General features: G+C 42.6%; 1 protein-coding gene across 1 annotated transcript in view; it reads right to left on the bottom strand.

Moving 5' to 3' along the window:
• Window positions 1–5,269, bottom strand: part of prph2b (peripherin 2b (retinal degeneration, slow)) — a gene marked incomplete at both ends in the record, with an annotated part of 8,222 nt that extends 2,953 nt beyond the window's left edge. Inside the window, one exon of the mRNA XM_079229360.1 lies at window positions 4,689–5,269. Coding sequence (XP_079085486.1) covers window positions 4,689–5,269 — 581 coding nt within the window. The remainder of the gene's footprint in view (window positions 1–4,688) is intronic.
• Between the last annotated feature and the right edge of the window lie 7,510 nt (window positions 5,270–12,779).

Here is a 12,779-nt window from a genome sequence, read left to right as displayed (position 1 = left end):
GAACCTCAGAGCCACTTTTTAAAGTGACTGCTTCACATTTTTAGTCAATCAGACGGAAAACAACAACAAAGTGACACTTGATCGTTATTTAGCATCTCTTTTTAGCCGTTTAACCAGTGGCAGGCCGTGGATTTGGTACCTACGGCTGCTGTTTAGTTTAACAGCTGATCGCGGCACATCAATGGTAATGTTGAATGACCAACTAGAAGGCAGAGGTGAAATGTGAGCAGACCTTAAACTAGCAGCCGCGCATGCACTCTGTTGCTCTGCCTGCAGCCAGCAGGCTGCAGGCAGAGCAACAGAGGAACATAGAAGCTGTGCATTGAGAAAATAAGCTAATGGGGGAAAATAATTGTTATACATGTAGTGTATTTGTGAAAAACAATTACATTATAAAATAGATATAACTTTAAATTATTAAAAAAATACATAGTAATACTTATAAAAAATGTAAATTAAAATGTTAACTGTGATTCTGTTTAGGCCAGCAGAGAAGGCTTAGCAGGTAATTTAGTATCTCTTTTTAGACGTTTAGCGTCTCTTTGTAGTCGTTTAGCGTCTCTATGTATTCGTTTAGCATCTCTTTGTAGTCATTTACCGTCTATTTGTAGTGGTTTGTAGTCATTTAGCGTCTCTTTGTCGTCGTTTACCGTCTATTTGTAGTGGTTTGTAGTCATTTAACATCTCTATGTAGTTGCTTAGCATCTCTTTGTAGTCGTTTACTGTCTATTTGTAGTGGTTTGTAGTCATTTAACATCTCTATGTAGTTGCTTAGCATCTCTTTGTAGTCGTTTACCGTCTATTTGTAGTGGTTTGTAGTCATTTAGCGTCTCTTTGTAGTTGTTTACCGTCTATTTGTAGTGGTTTGTAGTCATTTAACATCTCTATGTAGTTGCTTAGCATCTCTTTGTAGTCGTTTACCGTCTCTTTGTAGTCGTTTGTAGTCATTTAGGGTTTCTTTGTAGTCGTTTACTGTCTATTTGTAGTCGTTTAGCGTGTCTTTGTGGTCGTTTATTGTCTATTTCTAGTCTTTTAGCATCTCTTTGTAGTCGTTTAACATCTCTTTATAGTAATTTAGTTTATCTTTTTAACCTCTTAGCGTTCCTGTAAAATTTGACGAAAAACGCCTATCCTACTATCCTATATACTTGAACTATGTGGAGTAAATGAATGGTCTTGGTCTCTTTTGAAAGGTAACACTGAAGCTTTTTTCCCTCAATAGTCAGAATCACTTTAAGTGCTGCTGACACTGAGTTATATGAGTTTGAACACACTAAAGTATAAGGTTTTTATTTCCGCCTGAACATTTCTTTGTAAATAGATGCCTGTAGATGACTATAAATGTGACTTATGGACTGGAAAACACAATGGGACCATAGCCTGAAGCCTTTTCTAGTCTAAGTAAAAACTTGATAACAATATCACAGAAAATGAATATTTTACACATGTTTTTCTAATGAAATGTCTAGGCATTTTTCCATTTTGAGACTGAAAATATTCATGATATATATATACTATATACCTATTAAAAAGGCTTATAGTCTTGCAAACTTATAGAGGTACTATTCATATATACTACCAGTATTGCTGACACAGAGAAAATTAAGTATAAATGCATTTTCATGCTAATTCAAGGCCAAACTGAGGTTCTATCAGCAGCTGTCTCTTCTCATCAAATTGAAGGCTGTTGGGATTACCTGCCCCCCCTCTTCCTGCTATTCGTTTTTTAGGCAATTTCATTGGCTGTACGAAACGCCTGTCATCTGAGCCGTACGACGTGACAGGATTGAGCCACGTAAGGAGACAGGGGTTGACATGAAGCTCCTATTGGTTCAAGTGACGTTTCATTGTAAAGGTTGGATTTCGATGGTCATTTTGACAGTTATAGTTTGTAGCTGTGCTCTCATGCAAACTTGCTTTTCTTCTAAGAACTAAAATGTTTTATTTCATATCTTCCCGCTGATTTGAAATGATGCAACGCCAGTTGGTGGATATTTATGGATGTGATCACATGTTTTGGACTAAATCTTTTATGGGATTTTTTTTATTGGACCTTTACGATGTAACAACGCCGTTGTTGTTGGCATGTTATGGATTTATGGATCAATATGAGGCGTCATCGGTGAGTTGCCTGGGATTTGCTATCGTTTGTTTGTTTGTTGTTGTCTGACAAAAGTCTCGTTTGTAGTAGGTTTTTGGATGATAAACCCTATTTTAAGATCTTTCTACAATAAACTAGAAACATAAAGACCAAACATTCAGACATCAGCCCACTGTTTACCTGCCTGGGCTTTCCTCTGCAGCTTCCCTCGCAGTTGGGCAATATGTTTAGTAAAGTCAGTGCTGCAATCAGTTGTGACTGTGGCTCAATGGTTGTTATGCCTGTCTTATAATCAGAGGATCAGTGGTTCCCATCTCCGGTAGTTATTTTTTTTCTTTCTGCAATTTTAACAATTATCCTGCGGGCTGGACTGGACCCCTTGGTTTAACGTCTCTTTTTAGTAATTTAGCTGTAGTCTCTTTGTAGCATTTTAAAGTCTCTTTGTAGCGTCTCTTTGTAGTCTTTAACTGTCTCTCTGCAGTCGTTTATCGTCTCTTTGTAGTCGTTTAGCGTCCCTTTGAAGTCATTTAACTTCTCTTTCTAGTCGCTAACTGTCTCTTTGCAGTCATTTATCATCTCTTTGTAGTCGTTTACCGTCTCTTTGTAGTCGTTTAACTGTAGTCTCTTTGTAGCATTTTAAAGTCTCTTTGTAGTCGTTTACCGTCTCTTTGTAGTCGTTTACCGTCTCTTTGTAGTCATTTAACTGTAGTCTCTTTGTAGCATTTTAAAGTCTCTTTGTAGTCGTTAACTGTCTCTTTGCAGTCATTTATCATCTCTTTGTAGTCGTTTACCGTCTCTTTGTAGTCGTTTACCGTCTCTTTGTAGTCATTTAACTGTAGTCTCTTTGTAGCATTTTAAAGTCTCTTTGTAGTCGTTAACTGTCTCTTTGCAGTCGTTTATCGTCTCTTTGTAGTCGTTAACTGTCTCTTTGTAGTCGTTTACCGTCTCTTTGTAGTCGTTTACCGTCTCTTTGTAGTCATTTAACTGTAGTCTCTTTGTAGCATTTTAAAGTCTCTTTGTAGTCGTTAACTGTCTCTTTGCAGTCGTTTATCGTCTTTTTGTAGTCGTTAACTGTCTCTTTCTAGCGTTTCTTTGTAGCGTCTCTTTGTAGTCGTTTATCGTCTCTTTGTAGCTGTTTAGTGTCCCTTTGAAGTCATTTAACTTCTCTTTGTAGCTTTTCTTTGTAGTGTCTTTTTGTAGGATCACTTTGTAGCGTATCTTCGTGGTTGTTTACTGTCTCTTCGTAGTCATTTAACATCTCTTTGTAGTTGATTATCGTCTCTTTGTAGCCTCTCTTTGTAGTCATTTAACGTCTCTCTGTAGTTGATTATCGTCTCTTTGTAGTTGATTATCGTCTCTTTGTAGCCTCTCTTTGTAGTCATTTAACGTTTGATTAGGAGATTCATTTAGGAGACACCTCCTTGAGCACCAATCTCAGTTATAACAACATTTAAAACAACAAAATCAGGTAATTTCAATGGAATTGTTTTAATCATTAATTTAGCTTGTTGTGGTGAATTAAATTCATAAAAAAGCTTTCACTTTAAGCTTTTGGTGAACTTGTGAATGTGTGAATTTAGTACAACCCATAATAAATTAAATTGTAGGAGTAATTGTTCTTGCAGTGGGAGGGGCCTGGTGGCTGAAGGGAGCTAGAGTTATATCTGCAAATATACCCCTGCAACCAGAGACCTGCAATAACTGACCTGCAGCCACAGACCTGCAACCACAGACCAGCAGCCACAGACCTGCAACCACCGACCTGCTACCATAGACCTGCAACAACAGACATCCAGCCACAGACCTGCAACCACCGACCTGCTACCATAGACCTGCAACAACAGACATCCAGCCACAGACCTGCAACCAAAGACCTGCTACCATAGACCTGCAACAACAGACATCCAGACACAGACCTCCAGCCAAAAACCCGCAACCACAGATCTGCAGCCACAGACTGACATGTTTCTCAGTATGTTTGCAATGATCACATTGTCATAAATGTGTTGAATGTTTTTCAGCAGTTGCTCAGGTGAGCGAATGAAGCACTCCCCCAGTCAACTGGTTTTGTCTAAACTTGTCATGTTAGCTGGCGTGTAAGCTGCAGCAAAGTAGAAATCAGATCCTGACAGATTATCGACTTAGAGAGAAGAAGCCGGTACGTCGACCTCCTGCACGGCAACTTTTACCTCCTTAATTCTCTTATTTATCCTCCACTGACCCCTTTTGACAGAACTCTCTTTGTTGACCCACTGATCTCTGAAATGTTTAAGTGTGGGAGATTTGAATCAGGCTTTAAGCTTTAGAGATGAGACAAACTGAGCCAGAGTTCAGAGAAGCTGAAGATTGAAGTGAACTTTCTGGGAAAGTTAGAAGTAAAGTTGATGAGACCCAGAAGAGAAACAATCAATCTGACAGGATGAGATGAACTAATCAGTTCAATACAAAGTTGAGTTCAGAGAGTCAGGAAATGTTTCTCTTGCCTTCATTATTGTTAATTCTTTAATTAATCTCTGAAACATCAGTCCAACCTTTAACTAAACTAACAGCTTCAGTTCTGAGGTCCAGGTGGTGTTGGTGTACTCACTCCTTCACCAGGTCGTTGCTCATGTCCAGGTAGCGGTTGCTGATCCACTGCACCTCGAACCAGTCCCTGAAGTTGTTGTTGCCGCAGCAGCGGAACTCGATCTGCGTCAAGTCCAAGGTCCTCTTCATGAAGCAGCGCCCCGGTGTGTCGGTGTCCTTGTAGAACTTGATGCTGTTCTTCAGTCCCTCGGCCAGCGTCAGGTACACGGCGAACTGCATGAGGAAGCAGAGCAGCGCCGTTAGCAGCAGCAACGCGTTGAAGCCGCAGCACAGCAGCAGGAACGGCTTCAGCATCGGCTTCCACTTGGCAAACTTGATCGGGTCCAGAGAGTCGTGGCACACCTTCCCCCCAAAGGCGTTGACCCCGCAGGCCAACAGGCCCACCAGGATCAACAGGTTGGGCACTAAATGGCTCTCGTTGTTGTCCATCATCTCGCTTCTCTTCCGCAACTCGATCTTGAAGAAGATGCCGAGGCTGAAGAGGAGGATGCCCACGATGACCGAAAGCCAGTAGATCATCCACAGACCCTGAGCCAGCTTCACCCGCTTCTGCAGGTTGAACTTCACTGGCATGAACGCCATTTTCACCTCTTAGTGGGGTCGAAACAACCTGGAATCAGCTTCTGGTATCAGTGAGAAAACAGTTTCAGCAAGCACCTTGAGAATCCCTCAGAGATTTAATCCGATCCAGAAAGAAGCAGCTGAACGCAACTCGACCAGAACTCCTGTTTTCAAACCCATAATGCCAAGCTGCAGGTCCATACTGCTAGGGGGGCCGAAGGGTCTGCCATCAAATCACAAGACAGTCACACAATCCGGTCGGCAGCGAGCTCCTCACTCGGGGTTCCTGCAGAAGGAAGGTGTGAATGTGAGCGATGGCGACCGCTCCTGCTAACCCTCCGAGGGCTCTGATCCCATTAGCAGATCAGCTGCTGCCTCTAATGCCTCTAATCCTCCTTACTGATAATGGGTTTGATGCTAAGCAGCAGCTTCCTCCTCTGGGCCACTCAGCTCACCTGTCTCACCACCCTGCAGGTGTGCCCAGAGACAGGAAGTAAAAGAAGTCCCTCTGCGAACCAAGAAGGAGAAACTTCCTGTAACCAGTGATTCTTCACACTGGGTGGAGCACAGCAATCAGTCAATATCAGTTATATTCACAACATTCTGTTCTCTGCTCTCTCCAGACACCAGACTCCTTTAAGACGCCTTTAAACCGGACTTGAACCCTCAAACGTAAAAAAAAATATAATGGCCGAACGGCTGTCAGGACAGTTTCAGTATGAATAAATGCTGACGGTCAAAAGACTACAATACCCATGAAGCTCTGCAGCTGTTGCTATGGAGAAGAACCCAGTCATTGTTAATGAATTCAACTTACTTACAAAACACGTCGTTATGGTTGCTGAATTAAACCAAAGTTCACCCAAATAATAAATCCACATCTAGATACACAGCGGGTAAAATAAGCACACGTCTAAATATATTCTAAGTCAATTCTGTCAATAGCACCTTTAGAAATATATTTACTGAGAAAAATGGTGACGTGTTCAATACTTATTTTACCCCGCTGTATATATAAATCCACAGCTTGTAGGAATAATATGTTGTCAAAAGCAACTTTAAAATGAGATTGAATTAAATTAAATTCAGTTTATTTTGTATAGCCCAAAATCACAAATTAAAATGACCCTCAGAGGGCTTTACAATCTGTAACATAACATCCTGTCCCGGGACTGAGGGAATCCTGTTTGTTTCTTTTCCTCCGTTATTTGTCATACCTTCCAGCTGTAAGGTATGACAAATAACGACAAATAAAGGTTAAACAAATAACGACAAATAAAGGTTAAACTGTCGCAGCATCTCTCCAAAATAGCGGCACTTCAAACAGAGTCAGCTGGGACGTAGGAATATATACCTTCCAGGACCTTAATGTATTGTCACCTATTATACCTTCCAGGACCTTAATGTATTGTCACCTATTATACCTTCCAGGACCTTAATGTATTGTCACCTATTATACCTTCCAGGACCTTAATGTATTGTCACATATTATACCTTCCAGGACCTTAATGTATTGTCACATATTATACCTTCCAGGACCTTAAGCAAGTTGCGCCACCTGTCTCCCAAACAGAGGCAGCTGCCTCAAATAGTAGAATCTGCCATAAAAACTAGTGGCACATGAGTGGCAACTCGTCGGTGCCGGAAGTGCTGCCTCTAAACTAGTGGCGACTGCTCCGGCAGCTTGGAGGTGCCCTGGCATCTAAGAGGTGCCACCGGAAATGCCTCAACGAGGTGCTGGCGCCAAGATTTGAGCTTGCCTTCTCTCCTCTGTACACCAACTCTCTCGGCTCTGTCATCTGCTCGTGTGGCAGAAGGCCGCTCTTGTCATTGGCTGGGGCAGCGGGCAGCCCTTAATCACAAGCGCCTCGCTGGCCAATTGCAGTGGGTAGGCAGCCACAAAGGCTCCGGGTATTCCTCACTGACGTCAAGCGCGTGTCCGGCTTCCGCCCCGTTTGGATTTCCGCCCGGTCGCAGTCGATCCCTGGGGCTCCCCCTCTTCCTGCACCGTAGACGCACTGCAGATTCGTGTCGGTGAGTTCCGTGTAGCTCCAGTGTTTATAGTACTATGTGTCATGATAATAACAACCTGCTCACATAGCCGCGGTGGCAGCAGTACACGCCCCCCCCCCCCCCCCCCCCTGATCGGTAGGTAGCTCCCCTTCTTCAGTTTATATAATTTGGCTATTATTACTGTATTCATTTGCTGTCATCCCTTGTACAGGGACTGTTGGATCGCTCTGAGCAGAACGCCGCCACAAAATGGCTGCTGCTAACCGCTCACCATTATAGAGCGCTGCTGCTTTGCCTTCTGGCTCTATTTTAGGTTCTGTTTTGCCTGATCGGTTGTGTTGGACGGGTTCGGCTACGCCTGTACTGCCAACCGGCGGTTGATCCCCGCGGTTTCGCTCCCGGCTGCGTCGGACTGGCAGTGCCGGCATTCCGGCTCCGCCGAGGAAGGGTGTCGTCCCCAGCCTGGGCTCTAATGACCACTCCTTCCTCGTACTGAGCCATTTTTGCTGTGTTTGACTAGTATTATTGTGGTTGTTGTGTCTGTTCTTCTTTTTCTTTTGTTTGATAGAGCCTTTTGTTTGAGAGCCTGAGTAAATTGTGTTTGTTTTGCTTTGTAGGGGCTGCTACCCCAAGGTGGTGGGCTGGTGCCGCCGGGTGCGGGATCTCTCCTTGTGTGGTTTTTCGGTTACCCGCGTTCCGACCCTCACGTGTGGCTGTGTGAGTGTGGTGCGCACGCGTGGTTGGGGTGTCCCTTTTTGCTTTTTGGGACCAAGCACCTGCACTGGTTAACCCCTCGCCACCGGTAGGTTGCAGCCCTACACCTCCTTTGACGAGTCTTTTATTAGTATAGTGTTTTATTTAGTATAGTGTTTTATTTAGTGTAGTGTTTATTTAGTATAGTGTGTTATTAGTATAGTGTGTCTTTTGAACCGCTGTGGTCAAATAAAAACTGTTTTGTATACTGGAACCACGCCTCTGCCTAGAAGTCTGTAAAGTGAACCTGTGTGTCCTCGGAGTCCTGCATTTTTCCGACAAACTGAATCTTCCGGTGTAATTCTGGAGGTGTCATTGTCGGGCTCTGACATTTAGTTACCCATTAAAACTAACAGAAACCACGTAGTTTCTCCCTCTCGCCACACTCTCATGGCTTTTCCTACCATAGCTACGCCGATGACACCCAACTGATTTTTAACAAATTTCCCCTTGGGGATTAATAAAGTATATATCTATCTATCTATCTGATCCACTCGTTTCGCCAATCAGAAACACAGGTAGCAGCATGAATCTCTGCCTGTCTGACTGACATCTCTCAGTGGATGTCCACACACCACCTGAAAATTAACCCTAGGCTAAATGAAATGTAATGTCCAAACACAGAACATTGTGGAACTCCAGGGTGAACGGCGGTGGTCATCGAGGCCTCGTCCTTTACAAATACAAACTGAGATCGATCTGATTAACACGACTTAAACCAGCTTAGTGCTGTATCTTTAATACCAATCTAGTTTCTGTAATAAGATGTCATGGTCAATAGTGTCAAACGCTGCACTAAGGTCTAACAAGACCAGAACAGAGACAAGTCCTTTATCAGCACTAAGGTCTAATAAGACCAGAACAGAGACAAGTTCTTTATCAGCACTAAGGTCTAACAAGAACAGAGACAAGTCCTTTATCAGCACTAAGGTCTAACAAGACCAGTACAGAGACAAGTCCTTTATCAGCACTAAGGTCTAACAAGACCAGACCAGAGACAAGTCCTTTATCAGCACTAAGGTCTAACAAGACCAGAACAGAGACAAGTCCTTTATCAGCACTAAGGTCTAACAAGACCAGAACAGAGACAAGTCCTTTATCAGCACTAAGGTCTAACAAGACCAGAGACAAGTCCTTTATCAGCACTAAGGTCTAACAAGTACAGAACAGAGACAAGTCCTTTATCAGCACTAAGGTCTAACAAGACCAGAACAGAGACAAGTCCTTTATCAGCACTAAGGTCTAACAAGAACAGAGACAAGTCCTTTATCAGCACTAAGGTCTAACAAGTACAGAGACAAGTCCTTTATCAGCACTAAGGTCTAACAAGACCAGAGACAAGTCCTTTATCAGCACTAAGGTCTAACAAGACCAGAACAGAGACAAGTCCTTTATCAGCACTAAGGTCTAACAAGACCAGAGACAAGTCCTTTATCAGCACTAAGGTCTAACAAGACCAGAGACAAGTCCTTTATCAGCACTAAGGTCTAACAAGACCAGAGACAAGTCCTTTATCAGCACTAAGGTCTAACAAGACCAGAGACAAGTCCTTTATCAGCACTAAGGTCTAACAAGACCAGAACAGAGACAAGTCCTTTATTAGCACTAAGGTCTAACAAGACCAGAACAGAGACAAGTCCTTTATCAGCACTAAGGTCTAACAAGAACAGAACAGAGACAAGTCCTTTATCAGCACTAAGGTCTAACAAGACCAGTACAGAGACAAGTCCTTTATCAGCACTAAGGTCTAACAAGACCAGAACAGAGACAAGTCCTTTATCAGCACTAAGGTCTAACAAGACCAGAACAGAGACAAGTCCTTTATCAGCACTAAGGTCTAACAAGACCAGTACAGAGACAAGTCCTTTATCAGCACTAAGGTCTAACAAGAACAGAGACAAGTCCTTTATCAGCACTAAGGTCTAACAAGACCAGAACAGAGACAAGTCCTTTATCAGCACTAAGGTCTAACAAGACCAGAACAGAGACAAGTCCTTTATCAGCACTAAGGTCTAACAAGACCAGAACAGAGACAAGTCCTTTATCAGCACTAAGGTCTAACAAGACCAGTATAGAGACAAGTCCTTTATCAGCACTAAGGTCTAACAAGACCAGTACAGAGACAAGTCCTTTATCAGCACGAAGGTCTAACAAGACGAGTACAAAACAAGTCCTTTATCAGCACTAAGGTCTAACAAGACCAGAACAGAGACAAGTCCTTTATCAGCACTAAGGTCTAATAAGACCAGAACAGAGACAAGTTCTTTATCAGCACTAAGGTCTAACAAGAACAGAGACAAGTCCTTTATCAGCACTAAGGTCTAACAAGACCAGACCAGAGACAAGTCCTTTATCAGCACTAAGGTCTAACAAGACCAGAACAGAGACAAGTCCTTTATCAGCACTAAGGTCTAACAAGACCAGAACAGAGACAAGTCCTTTATCAGCACTAAGGTCTAACAAGACCAGTACAGAGACAAGTCCTTTATCAGCACTAAGGTCTAACAAGACCAGAACAGAGACAAGTCCTTTATCAGCACTAAGGTCTAACAAGACCAGAACAGAGACAAGTCCTTTATCAGCACTAAGGTCTAACAAGACCAGAGACAAGTCCTTTATCAGCACTAAGGTCTAACAAGTACAGAACAGAGACAAGTCCTTTATCAGCACTAAGGTCTAACAAGAACAGAGACAAGTCCTTTATCAGCACTAAGGTCTAACAAGACCAGAACAGAGACAAGTCCTTTATCAGCACTAAGGTCTAACAAGAACAGAGACAAGTCCTTTATCAGCACTAAGGTCTAACAAGACCAGAGACAAGTCCTTTATCAGCACTAAGGTCTAACAAGACCAGAACAGAGACAAGTCCTTTATCAGCACTAAGGTCTAACAAGACCAGAACAGAGACAAGTCCTTTATCAGCACTAAGGTCTAACAAGACCAGTATAGAGACAAGTCCTTTATCAGCACTAAGGTCTAACAAGACCAGTACAGAGACAAGTCCTTTATCAGCACGAAGGTCTAACAAGACGAGTACAAAACAAGTCCTTTATCAGCACTAAGGTCTAACAAGACCAGAACAGAGACAAGTCCTTTATCAGCACTAAGGTCTAATAAGACCAGAACAGAGACAAGTTCTTTATCAGCACTAAGGTCTAACAAGAACAGAGACAAGTCCTTTATCAGCACTAAGGTCTAACAAGACCAGACCAGAGACAAGTCCTTTATCAGCACTAAGGTCTAACAAGACCAGAACAGAGACAAGTCCTTTATCAGCACTAAGGTCTAACAAGACCAGAACAGAGACAAGTCCTTTATCAGCACTAAGGTCTAACAAGACCAGTACAGAGACAAGTCCTTTATCAGCACTAAGGTCTAACAAGACCAGAACAGAGACAAGTCCTTTATCAGCACTAAGGTCTAACAAGACCAGAACAGAGACAAGTCCTTTATCAGCACTAAGGTCTAACAAGACCAGAGACAAGTCCTTTATCAGCACTAAGGTCTAACAAGTACAGAACAGAGACAAGTCCTTTATCAGCACTAAGGTCTAACAAGAACAGAGACAAGTCCTTTATCAGCACTAAGGTCTAACAAGACCAGAACAGAGACAAGTCCTTTATCAGCACTAAGGTCTAACAAGAACAGAGACAAGTCCTTTATCAGCACTAAGGTCTAACAAGACCAGAGACAAGTCCTTTATCAGCACTAAGGTCTAACAAGACCAGAGACAAGTCCTTTATCAGCACTAAGGTCTAACAAGTACAGAGACAAGTCCTTTATCAGCACTAAGGTCTAACAAGACCAGAGACAAGTCCTTTATCAGCACTAAGGTCTAACAAGACCAGAGACAAGTCCTTTATCAGCACTAAGGTCTAACAAGACCAGAGACAAGTCCTTTATCAGCACTAAGGTCTAACAAGACCAGAACAGAGACAAGTCCTTTATTAGCACTAAGGTCTAACAAGACCAGAACAGAGACAAGTCCTTTATCAGCACTAAGGTCTAACAAGACCAGAACAGAGACAAGTCCTTTATCAGCACTAAGGTCTAACAAGACCAGAACAGAGACAAGTCCTTTATCAGCACTAAGGTCTAACAAGTACAGAGACAAGTCCTTTATCAGCACTAAGGTCTAACAAGACCAGAGACAAGTCCTTTATCAGCACTAAGGTCTAACAAGACCAGAGACAAGTCCTTTATCAGCACTAAGGTCTAACAAGACCAGAGACAAGTCCTTTATCAGCACTAAGGTCTAACAAGACCAGAGACAAGTCCTTTATCAGCACTAAGGTCTAACAAGACCAGAACAGAGACAAGTCCTTTATTAGCACTAAGGTCTAACAAGACCAGAACAGAGACAAGTCCTTTATCAGCACTAAGGTCTAACAAGACCAGAACAGAGACAAGTCCTTTATCAGCACTAAGGTCTAACAAGACCAGAACAGAGACAAGTCCTTTATCAGCACTAAGGTCTAACAAGACCAGTACAGAGACAAGTCCTTTATCAGCACTAAGGTCTAACAAGACCAGAACAGAGACAAGTCCTTTATCAGCACTAAGGTCTAACAAGACCAGAACAGAGACAAGTCCTTTATCAGCACTAAGGTCTAACAAGACCAGAACAGAGACAAGTCCTTTATCAGCACTAAGGTCTAACAAGACCAGAACAGAGACAAGTCCTTTATCAGCACTAAGGTCTAACAAGACCAGTACAGAGACAAGTCCTTTATCAGCACTAAGGTCTAACAAGACCAGTACAGAG

Source organism: Taurulus bubalis (genome assembly GCF_910589615.1).
Source record: "Taurulus bubalis genome assembly, chromosome: 14".
NCBI classification, from domain to species: Eukaryota; Metazoa; Chordata; class Actinopteri; order Perciformes; family Cottidae; genus Taurulus; species Taurulus bubalis.
Note: the sequence above shows the minus strand (reverse complement) of the source record. Positions and strands in the feature narration are given on the sequence as shown.